Source organism: Chiloscyllium punctatum, chromosome 5 (genome assembly GCF_047496795.1).
Source record: "Chiloscyllium punctatum isolate Juve2018m chromosome 5, sChiPun1.3, whole genome shotgun sequence".
Classification (NCBI taxonomy): Eukaryota; Metazoa; Chordata; class Chondrichthyes; order Orectolobiformes; family Hemiscylliidae; genus Chiloscyllium; species Chiloscyllium punctatum.
This window is the reverse complement of record NC_092743.1, coordinates 51,280,980-51,306,147: the sequence shown is the minus strand read 5'-3', so window position 1 is coordinate 51,306,147 and position 25,168 is coordinate 51,280,980. Positions and strand designations below refer to the sequence as shown.

At 38.7% G+C, this 25,168-nt stretch overlaps 1 protein-coding gene across 1 annotated transcript in view; it reads left to right on the top strand.

Moving 5' to 3' along the window:
• cnbd1 (cyclic nucleotide binding domain containing 1) overlaps positions 1 to 25,168 on the top strand; it is an 84,075-nt gene that overhangs the window by 27,773 nt on the left and 31,134 nt on the right. The window contains exons 4-6 of the mRNA XM_072570295.1: positions 4,337 to 4,483; positions 16,343 to 16,488; positions 17,967 to 18,085. Of these exons, the coding sequence (XP_072426396.1) occupies positions 4,337 to 4,483; positions 16,343 to 16,488; positions 17,967 to 18,085 (412 nt within the window). The remainder of the gene's footprint in view (positions 1 to 4,336; positions 4,484 to 16,342; positions 16,489 to 17,966; positions 18,086 to 25,168) is intronic.

Sequence of the window (25,168 nt, the reverse complement as noted above, 5' to 3'; positions counted from 1 at the left end):
AAAGAAATGAAGACAGAATTGAAAAATATAGAAACAGAAACATTGCTATATTTAACTGAGGAACGTTATTAATATTGATTTTTTTAAAAACAGGATGAGTAAACTAATGTTATTCTTATTTGTTTGTGAAATGTGGACATCCCTTGCAAAGCCACCATATCAGTATTATTGATTCTGAATTGCGTTTGAAAAGACAGTGATGAGCCAGCTTTTTGGTGCAGCTCATTTGTATACAGGTTGACCTACAGTACTGTTAAGCTGGAAATTTGAGGATTTTGACCCAGTCAATGTGGAAGGGCTCAGGTTTTCAAGCCTTGGTTGTGTGTTACCTAGAGTGGAACTTGCAGTTACATTGTTCCCATATGCCTTGATCATTCATTTCTCTGCGTTCTAAAGGCATACATGCTGAATTTCCTTGGTAATTTCAATGCTAGATTTGGCAGGGACTCACACTTTTGGAAAGGCTTGATTGGCATTGAGAAAGCAAACAGCAACAGATTCCTTCTCCTGATGAAATACCTAGAACATGGTCTAGTCACAATAAATACTCTTTTATGTCAGAAGGACAAATACAAGCTCTCACAGGATTCTCAGTCCAGAGTTTGGCAGGAACGTTCCAAGATTGCTTGACTGTGTCACTGTCCACGAGGGTATTTGAAAGGATGTTTGTATTATCTCCACATTACAATATATGATGACTCTTGAGTTGACCATTGCCGAATCTAGCCATCAGACTGAGCTATAATGACAGCAGCAGCAGCAGAAGTACTGTCACAAAAAATTCAGTGTTGACGGAGTCAAAGAAAGATCTATTCACTCCGCGCCTCATAGCTAACCTGTCGATACTTAGCGAAGAGGGACCACAGAATGATTACAATTTTTGGTCTGCCCTTAAATTCATCATAGATAGTAGCTGTGAAGAGACTTGGATTTCTCCACCAGGAAACATCAAGACTAGTTTGATGAGAATGACGAAAGAATCCTGAGGCTACTGAATTGCAAGCACAAGCTATTCCTGAACTGGAAACAGCACCAAAACTTGAGGTAAAGAAAACAGCTGTACAGACGAATGAGGGGCAAGGTCCAACAAATGAATCTATAATCTAAAGCACTAGTGATGGATGTAAAGGGTGAAGGGAATCCAGCAACTATCAACAGATGAGTGGATTCTATAGCACAGTCAAGACCATCTACAATCCAAGCACGCAAGGATCTATCCTATTGAGAATGAAGTATGGAATGGTACACATCAAGAAAAAAGGAAAAGTGAGAATTCGTTAGAAGGATCTCTTCGACTGTGACTTGATGCTCAGTGTGAGTGCCTTGACTTCATCCCTGCCTCAACACAACCCAGCCCAACACAAGGTTGAAAAAGTAACTTGACAACTGACAACCAGCACTTATCTGTTTATTCTCACCCCTTCACTTCTGTCTTCTAACCAGATAATTTTCTATGATTTTCCAAGGCCTTTCTGGAGGATTCTGCTGAGCTTGCCCTTAATGTTGAAGGTTTTTATCGAGAATGTGAACATAGAAATCCCTATTCAACTATGGATGACATGGTGGCTCAGTGGTTAGCACTGCAGCCTCACCGTGCCAGGGACCCAGGTTCGATTCCAGCCTTGGGTGACTGTCTGTGGTGTTTGCACATTCTCCCCGTGTCTGTGTAGGTTTCCTTCGGATGCTCTGTTTCCTCCCACAGTCCAAAGATGTGCAGGTCAGATGAATTGACCAATCTAAATTGCCCTTAGTGTTAGGTGCTTTAGTCAGAGGGAAAATGGGTCTGGGTGGGTTACTCTTCAGAGGGTTGGTGCAGACCTCCAAAGGGCCACACTGTAGGGAATCTAATCTAATCTAACTCTGACAGTCTCTTAAAACCTATTTAATGACGATCTACTGGACAATGTGGATCAATTTTGAAGCAATCTAGAGAAGGTTCATTAGGTTTATTTGGGATATGAATAGATTTTCTTTTGAGGAATGGTTGAGTAGGTTGGGCCTGTACTTAAGGAGTTTAACAGAATGAGAGGCAAAATTATTAAACATATAAGATTCTTAGTGGGCTTGTAAGGGTAAACACTAAGAAGTAGTCTTCCCCTGTGAGAGAGTGCCATGCATCCTCCTTTGTGCATTGGAGTTACTTCAAATCTCTTGGGAAAATTCCCCAGTGATGCTTCTGCAAAGTGCTGAGAATCCGCTGGCAGGATAGGTGCTCTAACCTAAATATCACTCTCAGCACCATCTGCCCACTTGCGATGGGGTTTGAGGAACAAGCTTTGAGCTATTTAATCATCACAACTCTATAGTGAAAGAAGGTCATCCTCAATCCCAAAGGACTGCCTGAGAGAAAAGAGATGAATTGCTGTAGCGTACTTTGTAGGTGCAACTACTGCCAGTGACAGAAGGAGTGAGGCTTTAAGGTGATAATGGGGAGTTATTTCTAACATCAAGGAACTGGTTATAGTAAATAACCTGTGTTGGCCAGACTACATTGTCCACATGCCTGACACAAGGTTTCCAAAACAAGCTCTCTTATCTGAGCTTCAGCATGGTTTGTGGTAGCTAGGAGTGCAGAGGAAATGCTGCAAGGATGTCCTCAAAGCTTCCCTAAAAAAAAATTGCAACATCCTAATGACTTGTGGGAATCTATAGTCTACGATATCTCGTATAGGAGAAAACGCATCCACAAAATTGAAAACCAATTTGGGTATCTTCAGCAGGACCTGAAGGAGGCAAAGTGCAAGAAGTGGAAGGAGTGTGCAAAAGTCCAAGCATCACATGCATCTGTATCAAGAGGTAGCACAGTTGTTCAATGGTTAGGACTGCTTCCTCATGGTGCCGGGGACCCAGATTCGATTCCACCCTTGGGTGACTGTCTGTGTGGAACTTGCACATTGTCCTTGTGTCTGCATGGGTTTCCTCCAGGTGCTCTGGTTTCCTCCCACAGTCTAAGGATGTACAGGTAGGTAAATTGCCCATAGTATCCAGAGGTGTGCAGGCTCGGAAGGTTAGCCATGAGAAATGCAAGGTTACAGGGATAGGGTAAGGGGACAGATCTGGGTGGGATACTCTTCGGAGGGTTGGTATGGACTCAATGGACCAAATTGCCTGCTTCACACTGTATATTCTATGATTCTAAGCATCATCTGCCCACTTGTGACTCTTAATCATTATAACTCCACAGTGGAAGAAGGTCGTCCTCAATCCCAAGGGTCTGTTTGAGAGAAAAGAGGTGAATAGCTGCAGAGCATTTTGTAGATGCAACCACTGCCAGTGACAGAAGGTCCTCTGGAATTTTACCTATTTGAGAGGTTGTGAATAGTACTATGTACCAGACAACCTTCAATAAATATTCCTTCTTTCCACCTTATGATGGCAGGTGCATCATTGATGAAGTAGCTGAAGATGGTTTGACAAAGCATAATTGGGAGAATTCACCTTCTCATCATAATAGTGCCTTATCCACCTAAAAGCTAGTGTAGCCAAGATCCATGTTTAATATCTCAACTGAAAGGAAACACATCTGCCTCCTTCAGTACTTCACTAAAGTATTATGTGAATTATGTGCTTAAGTCTCAGCCTTGTTGTTCAGTTACAAAATGTGGTATAATTTATTTCTCACCAAATTTGTCAGTATGCATTTTGTAAAAACAATGACTGCAGATGCTGGAAACCAGATTCTGGATTAGTGGTGCTGGAAGAGCTCTTCCAGCACCACTAATCCAGTATGCATTTTGTGATGATACAATGGCTTTAAGACCGTATTTTGTCCTTTTTTTTGAAGAGAGGTTTTGACTTAGAGGTGTCAGGCTATCTCTTCCAAGCCAATGAAATAAACAGCTTGGTGAGGCTTTCAGATTTCTTTTTAATGTTAGAACAATAGAAGCAACATGAGTGGGTGAGCCAGAATCCCACAGTACCAGGGTTTTAGTTTATTTTCTAGTTGTTGGGGTTTTGAAGTTGTTGTGGAAGCTGCCATACCTCTCCCTTTGCCAGAATTTTCTCTTGGTGTTCTTTCCTCCTGGACTGGAGAAGTACTGCATATCACTGAATTTGCCTTTGCTAAGGGTGTGTTTATAGGATGTTGCTATACTGGAACAGTTGCTGTTGACTAGTTTAATACTGCATATTCTTTTTAGTTTTCTTTTAAGCACCTTACACTTGCCTTTAAATAGGCTAGACTCTAAGGTTTATCTTATCTCCTTGATATATTTAAAGGGGTTTGGTCTGATTCATAACAGTTTTAATGAGACAATTGTTTAAGCTTTTATTTTAAATAACCATTTTAACCTTAAGTATTTATTTGTGCCTTTGATTTTTTTCCTTTGCTAAGCAGCAGGTTGCACCAGAACACAGAAACAGATGAATTAGTAAATAAAGATCAAGATTACCTGAATAAACTGCTGGACAAGAAAAACATGGAGGATATACCAAAACACATGCAGAAAAAGATTAAAATCCTAATTAGGATACTTAAAAAACTGTGAGTGTTAGAAGGTGAAGAGATTTACAGTTCTTATGTGCTAATATTAAAAAAATGCAAATTTAACAAAATTAACCATTTGTTTTATTTAAAATTTGTTCCATACTGTGAATTAAATTCTGAAGCAGACAGATATTACTCTGACTATAATTTGAGTTTATGATTGTAGTAAATCTCATTACAGTTGCCATGGTCTTCGTTAATATTTTTGAAAGCATTTTTATCCTGCAGAGCTATACTTAATAGAAATTTGATTGAGATTATCCATTCAGGAATTGTATCAGCTATGCATCCTTTAGGCTAAATCAAATCTAATGCCTGGAGATGAAAGGTCAATGTTCTAATTTAGTGTGCTGAAGAGCTCTGTCCATGAGGGAGAAAAACTATTCGAACCACGAGGACTTGGTAATTAGAAATTAACTGCTATGAAGTAACTCTCACTTGTTACAGATGTCACTGCATTGAAATTGTGGAGCAAAGCAGAAAATATACTTCTATGTAGTTGGTTCAGATAACCATTATCAGTAGTCAGCTATTTCAGGTCACAGATTGATTTCACTGATGATGGCGTTTAGAATAAAGGGACCTATATTCAATGCAAAAGATTAAAAGCATTTCTAACTTTTGCCAGATCTTAACAACTTGAAATGTTAATAACCTTTTTCTGCATTCTCTGTTATTATGGTAATAAATCAATCTTCCATTCCAAGTAGTGAACAATCATAAATGTCAAGTTTAATGTCTTCACATTGTCAATTGTTTTAGAAGATTTTTAATGTCAAATTTTATTTATCTTCTAACTTTTCATTTCTGTCTCATTCTAAATCCTGTCTTCCTCTCTTCCATTTGCTTATCCTTTTGTATCAGGTTGTATCAAATTCATCATTCTTTTCAGTTGTTCTATTACTGTTTCCCAATTCTTAAACATGATTTCTTAAAGAGTATGCTGCTTATTCTGTTGTTCACCAAGTCTGCACTGCTTTAAACTTGTAACTTTGTGATCAAAATCTTGATTTCCTAATTAAATTATTAACTAACAAGCTTGTTGCAAATGACAAATCTGGGCCAGCATATTTAAGGGTACTCAAATAAATTCCCATTCTGCTGAAGGAGATGATGCTGAACTTGGGATGTGATTTTTAAAAAAATAATCTACATGATGTCAGGTTTTGCTGTCTGGGCTAGCATTTATTACCCATTCCTAACTTCCCTCATCTGAGTGTCTTGCAAAACTGTTTCAAAGGGCCACATTGCAATGCGTTTTTATGTCCATGTAACTACCAAGCTGCATTTAGTATCTAAATTTACAAGGGATGAATTTGAATGATAATTTGCATCATTCGAAAAGGTATCTGGGATAATGGAGTGGCAAAATGCTGTTTGTACTTAATGCTACTGAGTGTCTTGACAGATACAGCCATGAACGTGTACACTAGTTTGTCAGAATAACAATCTGCAAACTATAAAACTCCAAATGAGCAATGGTCGGTGCTTATGAGCTTGTGACTGAAGCTTAACAATCAAAATTTAGGATTGTAAGAAATAAACCTAATCAGACATTTGTAGATTTGTAGGAGAAAAAGGAATGAAGTAGGATTTGGTTTTGATCACTGAAATTAATACAAAACGTTGAGAATGTGAGCAAAATCATGGTTATGGAAGAATTCCAAAGCAGTATTTCAGAAATCCCCAAGACAAGTTTAGATGAACATCAAGTATTAAAAATTTGAGAATCAGCATTTCTGGCAGATACCCATGATACCTCATGGAGATAGTTATGTGAAATAGGGAAATGTTCATATGGAAGGAAGCTGGAGGAATATAAAACTGGGAATGGAAAAAGTATTAAGTTAGGATGCAAGCAGAGGGACACCAAAATAGATAAGGAGAAAGGCTATAATCTAAAATTGCTGTGAAGAAATAAATGTGTTTCCATTGTAATAAGTTTGGACATACTAAAGCCAATAATTGGAAGTTACATTTCAAGATGGTGGCAGAAGAGAACGCATCAGCTGGAACTCATTTGCTCCATCCATTTCTTTTACTTCTTTTTCTCTTCTTTTCTCTTTTGTGTTTTTTTGCTCTCTCTACTTTCTTCTCGATGTCTTCCTGATCTCCTGGCCTCAGTGCGGACTCGGATTCCTGGTTAAAGTGCGGACCCAGCAAGGCGTCGTCTTGGCCCAGGCTGACAGTCTCTTGGCCTGGCGTGGCAGCCTCCCAGCCTGGCATTTTTTTTGGCCTGGCACAACAGTCTCTTGGCAATATGTGGTGGTCTCTCAGCTTGGCATGTCCTCAGCGTGGACATCTGGCCTTGAGATGATTCCAGAGTGGTCTCCCAGCTTTGAGAACCTTAAAGTGAAGCCCAGTATGGTCTGGCGTCAAGGCCCGATGTGGACTAGAGGCTAGATGCAAGCATGGACTGGGTTGGAAGAACTTCTTATTTCTCTATTTTCTAATTTATCCCTGTGATCTGTAATACTGGAATTTTTGTTTCTTTATTTTTCTTTTTGTTCCTTGTACTCAAGATTTTGTACCTAAGATGGCACAATAAGTACCGATGTGTAAATGTTTCACTGTACTTATTTGAGTATGTGTGACAATAAAGCTAATTCAGTTCAACATGGGCGACTGATTGTAGCAGTAAGAATGCCTGAGGAATCCCCAGAAAAAGATGCAGCAGGAAGAGTAGTAATACCATAGCAGTGGTATAAGTAGAGAATGTTCCTTTAGAACCAACTAGGAGTTCTATCTTTCCTTTATTTCCATTTTCACGACCTTTGCCTTTTGCTGTGGGCATGCTCACCATCTATTCTACTTGCTCCTCCTCTCCCTCTGTGACTAACATAAAACCCATTATTTTCCAGTTCCTTTCAGAAGAGTCTTCAGAAGAGTCACACTGGGCTTGAAACGTTAACTGTTTCTCTGTCCAGTGATGCTGCCAGACTTGTTGGGTTTCTTCAGCACTTTCTGTTTTCTTTTATTTAAGATTTCCAAAGACCATCGTATTTTACTTTTACTTAAGGGATTGTTTTTGGGCTATTTTGTGGTGAGCTTTCTTTACTCAATCATTTTCTAAATGTCTGTGCCAAATAGTCATTGAATTGCTGTAATGAAGTCTGATCAGCTGCAGTATGGGGGTGTGTGCGAACCTTCAAAAGAGCTATTTATTGAGGGCTTAACTTACAGCTACCATCAATGTGTAAGAGAATTAGAAGAAACTGATATTGCCTGGCATCCTTTACCTTTTTACTATTTATAAAACAATGCTGGAAATCTTTGTTGGCAGAATCCTGAGGTTATTAGCATTTTTCCTTCTGCTATTCCATGTTATCTGAATGCTGGAGAGCTAATTTACCTTGCCAGTCACCACCTGTCAAGATAATTTCTTCTAAGAGAGTTGAATCCTGGAATGATAAAGAGGACAATTTTTCTTTTTCACTCTAAAGGGAATGCCAAACTTCTCTCTGTAAATATAGCAGATCTGTTTCATTCCGCAGTTCTTTCTGAGAAAGCAATTAACTTGCTTTTTACATAATGGCTTCAAGTGTTGCTGCTTAAAATTTCATGCCCCTACAGACATCATAAAAGCTGAAAGCTACTGTTCTTATATAATTGATAGTCATGATTTGGAGGTGTTGGTGTTAAACTGGGGTGTACAAAGTTAAACATCACACAACACCAGGTTATAGTCCAATAGTTTAATTGGAAGAACTAGCTTTCAAAGCGCTCTCCTTGTGGTTGCCAAACTTACCTGACATGCATCCACATATTTTGTTTTGTTTGGGGATTGCTCCCAGTAGCCAAGCCCACTTACAGCTCTGTTAATCCCAGTAGTGGCAGGAAGAGACCCTGAAGATGAGTGTGCAAAGAATTATCCTAACAACAAATTTAGGACTGTCAGTTAGATGTGCAGTGGAAGTTACATACTTTACTGTACTGTGTACACATTCCTTAAAGACAGAAAGAACTTGGATAGACACTGCATCTGTTGCAACTCAACAAATTAGGGTGACAGCTATTCACTGGTTCATTTCTTAGAACAATGCCCTGACAAATCAAAGTCAACTGTCTGGTTTAATATTTAAGCAAAGCCTGTTAATCATCATTAATTCTGACATTTTCCATGCCAATAGCTGTACCAGTCAGCACTTCCCTACTGCAGCATAAATATGCGGTTATTCCCCTTAAATTGGTGTTCTTGTGAATTGTCCTAATAAGCGCAAACTAAAAAACTTTGATAAAGTTATGTTGTTTTTCAGCAGTATTCAAAAAGTAAATACCTTATTTTTTAATTTGTATAAAATTTTACATTTAAAAATACAATTTATGAATAACTACATTATAGTGCTGATGTACCATTGCAAATGGGATGTGGGTATCAGTCACTGAATCAACATTTATTACCCATTTGCAGTTGCCTTTAAGAAGGTGGTGGTGAAACTGCCTTCTTGAATCATTGCAGTTATGTGCTGTAGGTAGACCTGTTAGGAATGCAGTCCCAAGATTTTGAACCAGTGATGCTGAGGGAATCGTGTAATACTTCTCTGTCAGAAAAATGAGCAGATTGGAAGAGAGGTGATGGTGTAGTGGTATTCTGAAAGAATGGCTAGTTATTGGGAAAACCCCTCTGGTTCACGAATGTCCTCTAGGGAAGGAAATTTGCAACCTTATCAGGTCTGGCTAACATGTGACTCCAGAGCCACAGAAATGTGGTTGACTTTTAACTGGTCTAGCAAGCCATCCAGTTCTATCAACTGCTAGAAATTAAAACCGTAACTTTTATAAGGAGAACATGATTTGCTATATCATGACCTTGATGCATACTAATGCATGCAAACAAATATAAAACAGGGTCATAAACAGAGAAAAAGTGCATTTAGAGAAAATATCTTTGAAAAACTGCTACAAACTGATAGATTGTTATATTTCTGACCTGGATAAAATTATGCAATATTTATTACATGGCCAATTAGAGCCATAGAGTCATAGAGATGTACAGCACGGAAACAGATCCTTCAGTCCATGCTGACCAGCTATCCCAACCCAATCTAATCCCACCTGCCAGCACGAAACCCATATCCCTCCAAACCCTTCCTGTTCACATACCCATCCAGAGGCTTTTTAAATGTTGCAATTGTACTAGCCTCCACCACTTCCTCTGGCAGCTCATTCCATACATGTACCACCCTCTGTGTGAAAAAGTTGCCCCTTAGGTTTTTTTTATATCTTTCCCGTCTCACTTTCAACCCCTAGTTCTCGACTGCCCCATCCCAGGGAAGAGACTTTGTATATTTATCCTATCCATGCTCTCATGATTTTATAAACCTCTATAAGGTCATGCCTCAGCCTCCGACGCTCCAGGGAGTACAACCCCAGACTATTCAACCTCTCCCTATAGCTCAAATCTTCCAACCCTGGCAACATCCTTGTAAATCTTCTCTGAACCCTTTCAAGTTTCACAACATCTTTCCAATAGAAAGGAGACCAGAATTGCACGCAATATTCCAACAGTGGCCTAACCAATGTCCTGTACAGCTGCAACATGACCTCCCAACTCCTGTACTCAATACTCTGACCAATAAAGGAAAGCATACCAAATACCTTCTTCACTCTTCTATCTGCTTGCAACTCCATTTTCAAGGAGCTATGAATCTGCACCCCAAGGTCTCTTTGTTGAGCAACACTCCCTAGGACCTTACTATTAAGAATATAAGTCCTGCTAAGATTTGCTTTCCCAAAATGCAATATCTTGCATTTATCCAAATTAAACTCCATCTGCCACTTCTCAGTTTATTGGCCCATTTGATCAAGATCCTGTTGTAATCTGAGGTAACCTTCTTCGCTGTCCACTACACCTCCAATTTTGGTGTCAACTGCAAACTTACTAACTGTACCTCTTATGCTCACATCCAAATCATTGATATAAGTGACAAAAAGTAGTGGACCCAGCACCGATCCTTGTGGCACTCCATTGGTCACAGGCCTCCAGTCTGAAAAACAACCCTCCACCACCACCCTCTGTCTTTTACCTTTGAGCCAGTCCTGTATCCAAATGGCTAGTTCTCCCTGTATTCCATAGATCTAACCTTGCCAACCAGTCTCCCATGGGGAGCCTTTTTGAATGCCTTACTGATGCCCATATAGATCACGTCCACCGTTCTGCCCTCATCAATCTGTTTGTTACTTCTTCAAGAAACTCAATCAAGTTTGTGAGACATGATTTCCCATGCACAAAGCCATGTTGACTATTCCTAATCAGTCCTTACCTTTCCAAATACATGTACATCCTGTCCCTCAGGATTCCCTCCAACAATTTGCCCACCATCGATGTCAGGCTCACTGGTCTATAATTTTGTGGCTTGATCTTACCACCCTTCTTAAACAGTGGCACCATGTTAGCCAACCTCCAGTCTTCTGTCACCTCACCTATGACTATTGATGATACAAATATCTCAGCAAGAGGCTCAGCAATCACTTCCCTACCATCCCACAGGGTTCTAGGGTACACCCGATCAGGTCCTGGGGAATTATCCACTTTTATGCGTTTCAAGGCATACAGCACTTACTCCTCTGTAATATGGGCATTTTTGAAGATGTCACCATCTATTTACCTACATTTTATACCTTCCATGTCCTTCTCCACAGTAAACGTTGATGCAAAATACTTGTTTAATATCTCCCTCATCTCCTGCAGTTCCACACAAAGGCCACCTTGCTGATTTTTGAAGGGCCTGTTCTCTCCCTTGTTGCCCTTTTGTCTTTTATGTATTTGTAAAAACCCTTTGGATTGTCCTTAACTCTATTTGCCAAAGCTATCTTGTGTCCCCTTTGTGCCTTCCTGATTTCCCTCTTAAGTATACTCCTACTGCTTTTTTACTCTTCTAAGGATTCACTCGATCTAACCTGTCTATACCTGACATATGCTTCCTTTATTTTCTTAATCAAACCCTCAATTTATTTAGTCATCCAGCATTCCCTCCATCTACCACCCTTTTCTTTCATCCTGACAGGATTATACTGTCTCTGGATTCTCGTTATCTCATTTCAGAAGGCTTTGTATTTTCCAGCCGTCCCTTTATCTGCGAACATCTGCCCCCAATCTTGCCCAATACCGTCAAAATTAGCCTTCCTCAAATTTGGAACTTCAACTTTTAGATCTGGTCTATCCTTTTCCATCACTATTTTAAAACTAATAGAATTATGGTCGCTGGCCCCAAAGTGCTCCCCCACTGATACCTCAGTTACCTGCCCAACCTTATTTCCCAAGAGTAGGTCAAGTTTTGCACCTTCTCTAGTAGGGACATTCACATATTGAATCAGAAGATTTTCTTCTGCACACTTAACAAATTCCCTTCCATCTAAACTCTTAACATTATGGAAGTCCCAGTCTATGCTTGGAAAATTAAAATTCCCTACCATAGTCACCCTATTATTCTTACAGATAACTGAGATCTCCTTACAAATCTGTTTCTCAATTTCCCTTTGACTATTAGGGGGTCTATAATGCAATTCCAATGAGGTGATCATTCCTTTCTTATTCCTCAGTTCAATCCAAATAACTTCCCTGGATGTATTTCTGGGAATATCCTGCCTCAGTACAGCTGTAATATTATACCTAGGGGAAAGTGTTTCAGCAATTGGTAAATTATTGAAACATTATGTTCATCAGTTTGTTTGCAAAGAAGTAAACCTTTATTGTGAAGGCTTAATGAACTCTTAAAACTCAATTATTTTGAGGTGCCAAATTCCTTTTTAAAGGGAAAATAAAAACAGAAGGTGAATCATTGGGACCTTCACAATCTTTAAACAGTCATGTGATATGTGCAGTCTCATCTTTCAGGAATAGATTTTGGTTTTGTATGATTATCACAAAACACCAAAAAGAAAGAGAAAAAAAGTTGCATTTACATGTTGTCTTTCATGACCTCAGGTCATCCCAAAGAACTTCATATCCTGTTACCTGAACCCTGGTCAGCCTATTGAACAAACCACAAGGAGATTGAACAGTCTACATCATGGCAAATCAGGAGAACGGGGCTGAATTGCATTTAAAAATTATGTTATAGCTTGGTACAGAGTAACTAGGCCACAGAAAACACAGGCAGCATCAGAGTCTGTTACTCATCTTAATCCTTGTTACATGGGACTGCTACACACTACCTTACACATCTAATTATTAATTATAAAATGAGGGCTTCCATGGAAGAGAACTTCCAGTTGAGGATGACCATTACCTCCGGATTAAAACAAGGAATGCTGTGGTATGTCTGGAAAAGAGTGGAACAACATGGAGAGAATTTCCACTAGGTGGCTAAAATTATGTGGTGCAGGTTCCCATGGGAGGTATTGGGGCGCAAAACTAATGTGAAATTCTATCCAAATGTAGGTCAGTTTAGACAAGGGTCCACTGCATGTTTGAGCTGCCTCATTACCATGCGAGCCATCGAAGCTAAGCACTAGTCTTGAGACCATGGATAGCTAGATACTGACAGATGCACAATGTGAGAGTTCTTCTGCCAAGATCCAACCTACTCATCCACCACTCAGCAAGTTCTCAATTTTTCTCTTAGTATGCTTGCTGATATGTAAATGGGGATATTTTTAGGAGTGGAGTTTAAATTATGGAGCATTATAAAGTAGTAATTTATGTTTCCTTCCTGCAAATAGTTGGGTGTTTTCTCTAACCTGGGTTCAACTGTCAGATAAGTTGGGGATTTTGGATAGTTTGATTAAATCTTTCCACATTTGTGATGACTGGAGATAGTGTAGCTTGATTTCCAGCTCACTACCCTAGTGATCTGTGTCATTAGCCTGTCTAATCTTTTCTCTTCAAACAATCCACTCATTCCAGGTATTATTCTGGTACTACTGTAAACTGCTTCCAGTGCACTTACTTTGTTCCTTATAAAAGATGATAAATGCAGTGCACAGGACTCTACTTGTGGCCGCAGAAGTGTCCAGTATATGGCTATCGTATATACGCCTTTAAAAGTCTCATTTTTTAGACTATTTTTAAAGGTTCATTTTATAAGGTCGACAATACACGAGCACTAGTTTTAAGGGGCTGAAATTCAGGCTGCAGTTCGAAGTACTGTATTATTAAGAGAATTTGATTTGATTGCTCAACTAATCCCGGGTAAAGAAGAAGAAGAACACAATGAATTATAGTAAAGATATTTACCAGGTAAAAGTAAGAGAAACAAGAATGAATTACAGTAAGTTCTATTTATACATACCAACACGAAAATTTAACATGTCAAAGAATCATTGAAATCCTGCAAAATCACACTGTACAACATCATCATGGCTTGGGATAATGGCACACTTAAAATGCAACATTTATTAAGTTCTGAATGTGTAAGCATCTTGAACTTTCCCGCCAAATTCTTCCATTTCCCTCCCATTTACTCCCATATGTTGTAAACCTCAGCAACATTAACAAATTTGTCAAAGAATTAAATATGTATGTACCTAATATATCTCACCTTTATTCAAATATAATGTCACAATTAAAATGATTAAATTTTTAATGATATTAACTTTTGGATGCATAGTAAATAAAGTGCAAAAAGTACTGATAGACTTAGTACCGGTCTGAATGAATGAATGAATGAATCAAAAAGTGCAGGAGAAACCAAGTGGGCTACTGATAACTAGAGTTATGAATGAATGAATGAATAGAGACGCAATAGAGTAAACAAAGAGCGATGAGTAGTGTTACTGGTATGAATGAATGAATGTGATTTTGTTTAAGAAGGTTTATGGGAACATGCAGTTTCCTTTGTAAGAGGTTTATAATGCGATCTAGTGGGGTCGACTTTTACATGAGATATATGGAAAATACAAGATTGTTTCGGCCAAAAATAAGGGGTCGACGTTTACATGAGATCGACTTTTAAACAAGTATGTACGGTACCTTACGTTTGTATTCAATTCTTCTCACCTAATTACTTGCTGTGCCTGAATACTAATCTTTTGTGATTCACATGCGAGGACATCCAGGTTCTTTGGTACCTCAAAGTTCTGTAATCTCTCACCATTTAGAAATACGCTTCTATTTTATTCTTTCTCCCAAACTGACAATTTCATATTTTCTCACATTGTACAATGTGCCAGATCTTTGCCCACTCACTTAACCTACATATGTATTTCTTAGCAGTATTTTTATGTGCTCTTCACTCTTTACTATCTTTGTCATCAGCAAGTTTGGCAACCATAACTTCCATTCTTTAATCCAAGTCATTTATACAAATATATAAACATGTAGAGTCAGAGAGTTAATTAGGTCTGTGAAAACTTTCAACAAAGCTTCTAAAAATAGTTTAAAAAGATTTGATGGGGATTTCAAATGATACCACTGTTATCTTTCAAGTTCTTTTATGCAGAATCCAAGCATTTGTTTGAGGAAATGTTCCAGATGGTTGAATGTCTTGATCTTTAATGTTGGCTTCTCTAGTTATAAAGATACCTTCTTTTTGAAAATACAATGAGGGAGTTTTTCTAACCTCAATTCTCCTCCTGCCCCACCTCTGACATATGTTTTTTTTAACAGGAAAGCACACTAAACATGTAAGGTAGATATCTCGGTGCCTTACTGCCCACTGCTGTCCAGTCCCATAATTCTGAATGTAGAAGTACCCACAAGTACATATGCCCATGCATCTATTGAGGCTATTAACTTTTGAAAATTTCATTCAGGGAATGTAAGTGTTGCTGGCTGGGTCAGCCAGTTATTGTCCATCACTACTTGTCTTTGAGGAAGCAGTAGTGATCTGCCTTCTTGCACTGCTGCAGTACATTAGGTGTAGGTACAGCTGTAATACCACTGGGGAGAGAGTTCCAGGACTTTGACCCAACAACAACGAAGAAACAGCAATATATTTCTAAATCAAGATGGTGAGTGGTTTGGAGGGAATTTTGCAGGTGATGGTTTACCCATGTATCTGCACCCCTGTCCTTCTAGATAGTAATGGGAATGGTTTGGAGTGCTGCTATGGAGCCTTGGTGAACCACCTTGTTACATAGCGATTAAGGGCTTCAATCTTCCTCTTCTTCTATAGTTCATTGGGTGTGATTGTGGATCAGAATGCTTCAGCTGGTCTTTTACAAAATTTGGTGAAAGGTAGGAAGGAAGGAGGGTACTTATTGCAGAAAGCCCTGTGTTCCTCGGGCTGTGTACCTCTATAGTGCCTTACTATTAGTCCCTCAAACCTCAGACCTCTCATCAGTTATCCTTGGGGTATCCAATTCTTCCTTACTGAAGAAACCTAGGACTGACCTTGTTTCATGGCACAACAACGTAGGACTGCCTGCAGTGTCAGCAGTATTCACTATTCCTTTTGGCAATGCTGAGACTAGAAGAGCTTCAGCCAACACAGATTGACTGGCAGCTCTTGACTGGGATGTCCTTCCACTGAGAGGTTGAAATCCCACAGTCTGCTTGTTAATGCTGCTCACATTGTAATATTGCTTTGGATGGTCTTTTTAAAAACTTAGTTGATCAGTCTGCTATCAACATTTTTTCTGACCCACTCGACCATGAAAAATTTTGTCCGTTGACTGTTTTCAGTTAACTCGCAGAGATAGGCGATATTATTCACTCAGCTAAGTAATCCTTGTGTTAAAGCTGTCTCAGAGATTAAATAGCCTAATCCTATAGCTACTGTGATATTTTAGAGATATAACAAACAAAATAAATTGCATGTTTAGCCTTGCCTTTGTTTGAAGTCTAGCTACAGATGTGTTGTGCGAAATATGAAAACAAACAAACAAAAGCAATAAAATGAAGGTGCTATCCATTTGAGAAATCAGATCAATTTGATGGTCATTTTCTTACATGCCTTCCAATATTCTTTGTAGACCTTTTAACAGAACACGTGCAGAGCGCCTGAATACTTATAAGATATTGAAGATTTTCACAGCAATTAATACACAGTTTACAGATGAGGAGTTGAAACAACTCAGTGCACAGATACTGATGGAATCATATGCTAAAGGTGACACAGGTACTGTTCTATATTTTCCCTTTAAATTTGCATTTGTTTTGTTTCATATAGTGAAGTAGATATAAATCAACATGGTTTAAATCTTTCCAAATTTTGATGGTTTTTTGTAAAAATAGTTCACAAAATAGGTGCCACAAAATACGGTATAAATTTAAGACGAATGATTAAACTGAATGCCATATATCCCAAAGTTAAAAATCCTGACCCTTTACCATTATTTTTTCCATTTTTAAATTAGCAATAGTTATGTTTCTGTGCAAAATAGAACAGGAGGCATAATCTGCTGAATTATGTCTAGATTTACAGGTGGGAGCCATCTTAACCTGTGTGAGAATTGAGGCAGCTATCAGCAGGGTGTTCTATGATGGAAGGCCACACATCATACTGTTGAAGGAAGTGAACTACTATGAATTTGTTCGGCTCTAAGGATCTGTGCCAATTCTTGAAATGTGCAGAAACCACATCAAGCCGACAACTTAAAGCAGCCCTGATGCTAGGCAGACACTGGGATAAGAGAAATTAAGGTTAGCAAACAGCATGTTGCTAGCAACAATCAGAAGGCTGTCAGCTCAGTAGAACTTCTGAGAGGAGTTAAAGTTGGCCATCAAGGCAAAGGCACAGTCACCTCCATTTTTAGACATATGCAATAGGATAAGCATATGTTAATGTAGGCCATGTCAGTTCAGCTCAAAGTGCAAAGCTACCTACTCACTGCTTTGGGCTGAAGGGTCATTGTTTGCTGCTTCTGACTCTGATGGCTCCTTTCACTCCTGGGAGACTGCTGGAAGTCTGCCTCCATTCAGCTGATGGCCTCCCAGTGCATTTGTTTAAGCACCGTTTGACTATGGCAGGCAGCTGACTCTCAGTACTGTCCTGACCACTGGGACAAGACTTGTGATGGAATTGCAAGTTATCAGCATTTTATTGTATCCCCAAGTCCCTTTTTACCTTCCAGGAGACTGTAACATTCTGCTGAGGGTTACTTGTCAGAGAGTCAATTTCCTTGGTCAGATATTTATTTGGCTTTGGCTTGGGAATCAGCAGATCATTATGTCAAATAAGAAAAGGCAGACTAGAGCTGGAATTCTGAGTCTTCTTTTGACCATTTTCTTCTAAAGATTTTATAACAATTACTTACTGAGGTAAGTGCACCTCTGCCATTCAGTGATAGGTTCAGTAAGGCTTCTGCCAGAATTAGATAACATATGAAGAATTCTGAGTCCGCTTTCAAATAAAAGTCTCTTTGCTAAGTTCAGTAAAGCCACATAGTTTAAAAACAGAAAGTGCTGGAGAAACTCAATGGTCTGGCAGCATCCGTAAAGAGAAAACAATGTTAACATTTTGAGTCCAGTGATCCTTCATCAGAACTAGTGCAGAACAACAATTTTTGATTTTGTTTCATCTGCAGCATTGACATTTTCTTCTAATAAAAGCCATATAGTTACTTGTTAATCAGTAATCATTTTTATTTTGTGCAGTGTATGGAAATCAGACATTCTACATGATCATAAAAGGTTCTGCCAAGCCTTACACAAAGCTTAATGACAAACTTCAGTTGGTATACTTTGATTCTGTGTACGGAACAACTCAAAAAATGGTATGCATAATTTAAAATATACCTAAATGTACCTAGTTAGCATTTAATAATGCAAGAGTTTTCATATATAGTCAAGTAGCAGCAAACTGAGTAATAAGTACCATGTGTGTTGCTTTGAAGTGTACATGCACAATACAGATATATACTTTCCCAGTACATCACTTAATTCTTTGCATGTGGATAGGATTAGCACTTGCCAGGATTGTGCTATTTTCTTTGGTAAACTTCACCATGCTGAGAGGAATCGGGTTGCGTTTTTTTTGAGCAAGAATTGGTACATTGGCTCATAGATAAGAAAGATCAAGGATTCAATAAAAATCAGTATTTATAAGTTCAAACATTAAGCTTGGATCTCTTCGTGTGTGGGGGCTTGGTGAATTTGGAGAATTGATATAGAGGGAGAGTGTTCATTTCTTCTATTGTTTTCCTAGTTTTAGGCATAAACTGTATACCATCTGTTGGGATAAGCCAGAACTAAAAGATGTACTTTCTTGTTGCTTGGAGTGTGAGCTGGTTCTAGTGATTTCTTGCCCCATTACAGATAAGTGTAATCAAACTGAATTCCGTCTTGTGAAACTTCCATAACATCCTTCAGCTCCAGGAATACTGGGAATCATTGCCATCATCATCGATTTGTGGATGATGTCAATCTGGGTCCCACCTTTCTCCCATAAATCTTCATGTGGCCCAACCTGCAGATTTCTGGGAATCTGGGCCAAAATGTCCCATGACTTAATGGGATTCAACTTGCAGGGTTTATAATTTGTAAAAATAACCAGAAAGGAAGAATTCTTCTAGAAATTCAAGGCAAGAGTACTTGATCAAGAAAAATAAAGGAGCTGCATTCATTCAAAAGAACTGATGAAGTACATTAATTGCAATGGAATTGGGAAAACTTGATCTAATTTCCATTTTCCTGCCTTTACTTCTTCTCTCTCCACTCCTCTCTTAACTAGACTGATGCTGAATATTATAAAATTAAATTGCATTGTACTAAAGCTCTATATCCAATTAAACAAAATTGACAAGGTTAAAGAAATCTCAATTGCTCACAATCCCATTTTTTCAAACATGTTGATGCCTAATGTAATAAAATGAAATGGTCTGGCTGTAAAGTATGTACAGTCTGTTCTGATACAATGCAATAGTTCAGTGACCATGCGATCCCACATTATAAGAAAATCGCATAACAGCAACACCATCTCAACCAGTGGGTCCAGAATCGTATAATAGCCAATATAGGTTAGCAAAGTTCGCATTCTACAAATAATGGTCTAAATTCTTCAATTGTGTTATAGCCAATTTGTGAAGAAGAAACATGTGCTATGGCAGAATCAATTGTAATAGACATTCAATAGAAGCAAATTGTCTATCTGAAATTAGCATCCAGTACCAATTTCTGAGTCTGTCAAATTTCTACTGCTACTTGCTGTTAAATGGAAGGAGCTTACATTTGTTCAATTGAAGTGCGTAGGTCATTGGACGTAATTGTGAGTTGATACACAGCAACGAAGACATGCTTCCAGTAATGATTTCTTGAGGATTTCAGTGCTGTAAGTGCACCAAAGAAGGTTTATTTATTTGCTACTGAACTCTTTTAAAAATAAGTTAATTAGATATAAATTATTAACTGAATTAATGCTTCAGTAGAATAATTCAAAGGCATCTTGTATTTGCTTTTATCACACTGAAGAATGGAGAACGGGTTTCTTTATGGAGAGCTAGCATATGCTCAATGAATCAGATGACCCCCCTTCTGTGTCATAATGGCTTTTTAACTCAATTGTTTTAGCTTGTCTTTTGTATTGCCAAACTGGTTCTATTATTAATAATAATGGGGGTATTTGTGGAGCCTCCTTTGATTATTTTATTGCCCACTACCATGCATGACTTGATGTTGCAGAACTGCAGAACTTTGATGGGATCAGTTGTGGCATCACTTGATTCTGTGTATAACAAGCTTCTTTTGTTGTTTAGAATATTGGGAGTCCTGCATTGCAGCTTCAGCAGATTGACATCCTATTTCTAGATGTTGCTGCTGCCAAGGCTTTCTGGATCAAATTTATTCATAAAACCGATTACTTACCTTTTGTATGTGAAGTTTGAGGTGTATTTTTACATGGACCATATTCAGTGTTGACTTCCAAGTATTTGAGGATGGACATATCAAAGAGGTTGTCATTTTCACTCTGCTCCTTTTGAATTATGATTTTCAGAATGTATCATTGTAGCCTGTATCAACTTGTGTTGCTTGTAGACAGCATCATCACCTGGAAATTCCCACCAAGGCTCTCACCATCCTGCTTAGAACTATAATACCATTCCTTACTGTCACATCATAAAATTCTAGATTCCTTTCCCACAGCATGTGGATTTACCTGTACCAACATCAAGAAGATAGCTCAACACAAAGCTTTGGACAATTAAGGAAATGTAGCAAATTCTGCCCTTTCCAGTGATGTCTAGATTCAATAAAAGAATAAAAATTAATCTCTCAAGACATCGATATTTAGTTGTGCTTGTCTTTCCTTCTTACTGTTGTATCAATGTGTTAGGCTCTGAAAGGTTTAAATCTCAGGAGTACAATATGAAATCGTGCCCCATCATTGACTGGGTGGGGGAACAGCTCTGGATTATGAGGGAGACTGGCTTCCCATCAAGGTACCATCATAGTCGTAGTAACAATACCTACCATAACTTGTACCTGATTGCTATTGTGTGATTATTTAAGCCTTGTTTAAGACAAGAGCCTTTTTCTAAACATACTAAATTGTTTACCTTCCCACACCAGGCCAGTTTGGCCCCTCAGATCCTTGAAAGGAATATGGTAGCAGCAGGTCTACATCATGTAATATTTCACCATGGTGACTGTGGAGGGAATCCATCATATGACATTGTGAGCAGCAATATGGATTCTAGTGAGCTCTGAAGAAACATTCTGATATAGATATAAGAAGGCAACTTGTGTAGACAAGCAGCTGTAAAAGCAAAACTTTCAGAAAAGCTCAAGAACAGTTTGTGTCAAAATTTGACAAAACAGAATCTACAGTTCTTGGTAAAAAGCATTTTAGACTATTAGGGGTGGCTAGCACTGTTGTCTCACAGTGCCAGGGACCTGGGTTTGATTCCAGCCTTGGGTGACTGTCTGTTTGCAAATTCTCCCTGTGTCCAGGTGCTCCGGTTTCCTCCCGCAGTCCAAAGATATGCAGATTATGTGAATTGGCGATGCTAAATTGTCCATAATGTTCAGGGATGTGTAGGTCAGGTGCATTAGTCATGGGAAATGTAGAGTGATAGGGTAGGGGAATTGGTCTGGGTGGGATACTTTTCAGAGGGTTAGTATGGACTTGTTGGGTGAAATGGCCTGTTTCCACACTGTCGGGATTCTATGAGGTATGCAGAAGCAAGTGTGATCTACAAGCTACACGCTACATAGTGTTGGAACACTGTTCACCTTTGGCGCTATGGATTGCATTGGATGCTGGTAAACTACAGGAGTAGTCCTGAATTGAGGTTCCACCAGAGAGCAAATGAGCATCAGAGGCTTTGTGAATAAATTGCTGGTGGCCAAGGCAACTTTATAAATACAATACAGTTATAGGCTGAGCAAGCTCAAAGTAAATCGAATATCGAGCTTAGAGTGATCATTGCTGCCATTACTGGCAGGCAACTGGCTCCCAAAACTGGGAATATCATAGGGCCAGAATTTCAGTAATATTGAGGCAATTTAGAAGCCAGCACATTGAGTCTTCAGCTGAAGTTTTTCAGACAGTAACACAGTCTGCAAAATAAATTGTTATGGCAGATTTGCATCTGATATCAGGTGCTAAGAAGGACGAATTTCAATCAGAACATTTAGTTGCTTCATCTTCCAATGAGGAATTATCAGTACCAGTGACAGAGATCAAGTAGGGAACTATCCTTCATTATTTGCACTGGGGTGTGAATATATTGGCTCGCCAGTAAAGTACTGACAGGGAGACTATGTAAGTGTCAAACTGAATTGACACATCGAAGTACACAGTTTATATACTTGAGTGAAGGTTTGTCAGAAATTTAAGAATATAGATTTGAAGATGGGCTCCAGGCATCTCCATGTAAACCACCACTGAGATGGAACAGATATCTGCAGATTCGGGACAAGAAGATATTGAGGAACAAAATCAGAAATTGCTGAAAAAACTCAGCAGGTCAGAAAACGTCTGTGGAGATAAAGCAGAGTTAATATTTCAGAACAAATTAACCTTCTTCAGTATCGGGTGTTGAGCATATTGGGTTTTGAATCAGTAATGTATTAGACTGTCTACTTACTTCCTAGATAAAGGGGTTGGAGTGTCAAGACTAACTAATCAGCATAGTTACTTGGATATAATTATGATACCTGGAAGTGGATTCAAGGCAGGGACAGGTTTCTAAGATATGCCTGATATTCATGGATAGAAAAATCTGCCAGGATCTGGGAGAGAGGGAGCAACTAAAAGACAGCAGTTTCTTCTGTTCACTGTGTAGGAATGCAGGTTTGCACTTGGTTTGAGAAGACCAAGTTTAAGAGAATTTGAAATAGCCTTGGAGGATTCACCTAGTTTGTGAATGGAGAATTTTCAAGAAAATCCCTCACCATGAAAGACCATTCTGGGTGTAATAGTCACCAAGCTGTGAAAGGAAAGGAACGTAAGTAAATTCTTAGCAGCCAAGAATCACTTCAGAGTCCGAGAACGTAGAGATCCATAGCACAGAAAAAGGCCTTTCAGCCTATCACTGATGCATGAGTCAAAAGACAACCACCTAAGTATTCTAATCCCATTTTTCAGCATTTGGTCCATAACCTTGTATGTCTTGGCCCTGGAAGTGTACATCAAAATACTTATTAAATTCTATAAGCGTTTCTGCCTCTACCACCCTTACAGGCAGTGAGTTCCACAATCTCACCACATTCTGAGTGAAACAAAGATTTCTTCATATCCCTCTAAGTCTTCTACCTCTTACCTTAACTTTATGCCATTGATCATTGATCCCTCTATTGAGGGGAAAATTTTCTTCCTGTCCACCCTGTTCCTATGCCTCACAATTTTATACATCTCTAACATACCCTCTCAATCTCCTCTCCTCTGAGGAAAACTAACCCTGGGCTATCCAATCTTCCTTCATAACTGAAGTTGTCCAGCCCAGAGAACATCCTGGTAAAACTCTTCTGCACCCTGCTGCTACACACATCCTATAATATGGATTTCAGAACTACACACAACACTCTATCTAGCTGTGCTCAAACCAACGTTTCATACATTTCCAACATAATCTCCCTGCTCTTAAACCTATACCTTGACGAATAAAGGTGAATAGAACATATGTTTTTTAATTACTTTATCTATTTGTCCTGATACCTGAAGGAACACTGATCTTCAGTGCTTCGTAGAGTCCTCCCAAGGTTCATCAAGTATTCCCTGACCTTGTTTGTCCTGCCCAAGTGCATCACCATACATTTATATGGATTGATTTCAGCCCATCTAACCAACCCCTCACTATTTACCACCTCACCATCATTTGTGAACTTTCTAATTCACCGTACTACATTCAAGTAAAAATAATCTATATAAACAACAAACACTAAGTGTTTCAACACTGACCCTTCTAGGACCCTACTGGATACAGGCTGCCAGTCACAAAAAACCCTCTGTTTATGCCACTCAGCCAACTAAGGATCCAATTTCCTTTGATCTCTTGGCTCTTACCTTCATGATCAGTCTCCCTTGTGGGACCAATCAAAAGCCTTGTAAGTAGACACCATTAACAACATTGCCCTCATCTTCATGTCTGATCACCACTTTGAAAAATTCACTTGGGCAGATATGACCTCCCTTTAATAAAATAATGCTGACTATTTTAAATTAATCCCTGATTCTTCACATGCAAATTAATTCTGTCTCTCAAAATTGCTTCCAATAGTTTCCCTACTGCTGAGGTTTGACTGGCCTGTAGTTTCCTACTTGGTCCTGCTTTGGACTACGTCTGGGAAAATCTTATGACTGTTTAAGGAATTGTGTAAAATGTACTTGTGAAATGAATTTTTTGGTTTTGTTTAAAGAAAAGGGACCAGTTATATTCTGTAGTTTAAAGTGTAGGTTCCTGACAACAATATTTAGTAACATTTAGTTTTTTATAGTAATTGTCTTAAAGCATGAAATCCTGCTTCATCCTTTCATTTATGAGGTTTAAGTTTTTTTTTTAATCAGTCTCTGCAGTGATCATTATGCATCCATATTTCTACTTGTGTGTAATAATAGAAAGTTCAGCTTAATAATTAGACTCTGGCCATGTCTCATCAAGATTCAATATACGTTTTAAACAGCTGGAGAAGCGCACATAAGAGAACATGCAAAATACTAGTGAGTTTAGATCACAAGAGGGGTTATTATTACCTCTTAGTGGTATAATAGCTTTACGTTAGATATTGAATATGGTAACACATGCCTAAACAACAGACAGTCACTGCATACGTGAAGTTATGAAAATCAGACTTAAAGCCTGCAACATTGTCTTGATAGCCAAGAAATATAGATGCCAACAGTATTATCTTTCCACTGTCCTAGGTGAAATCAACAATATGCAGCTTACAACAGTATTTAAAAGTGAGATCTTGGTGTTTTGCATGACTTAGGAGAAGCTAATATATATTGTCTTTGGGAATTTATAATGTGTTTTTTGAATAATAGAGGGTTGAATTTTTCGTTTTCAGTTCATATTTTTTCGAGTGACATTCATGGAGCCCATGCTCTGCCATGGCTTGCAATGATGTTTCTCACACAACCTTGCATTCTTCATGTCTTTAAGCAGCTAGAACCTTTGGAATGCTTCTCATGCAACTGTGAGTCAGAAACAACTCTCCACTGCTCGGACCTTCTGTCATTCTTGCTGCTGCCGTTATATTTAAATCCCAGATATACACCACTTGAGATGCTCCACATTGTAAACTGCTCCTCATACTGTGCTGCTCCACCATTATCACTGGAAAAAGGGCCTAAAAAGACAAAGTAACTCCCCATATTACAGATAAGAATCTTAAGGATACTCACGGATGAGTGGTGG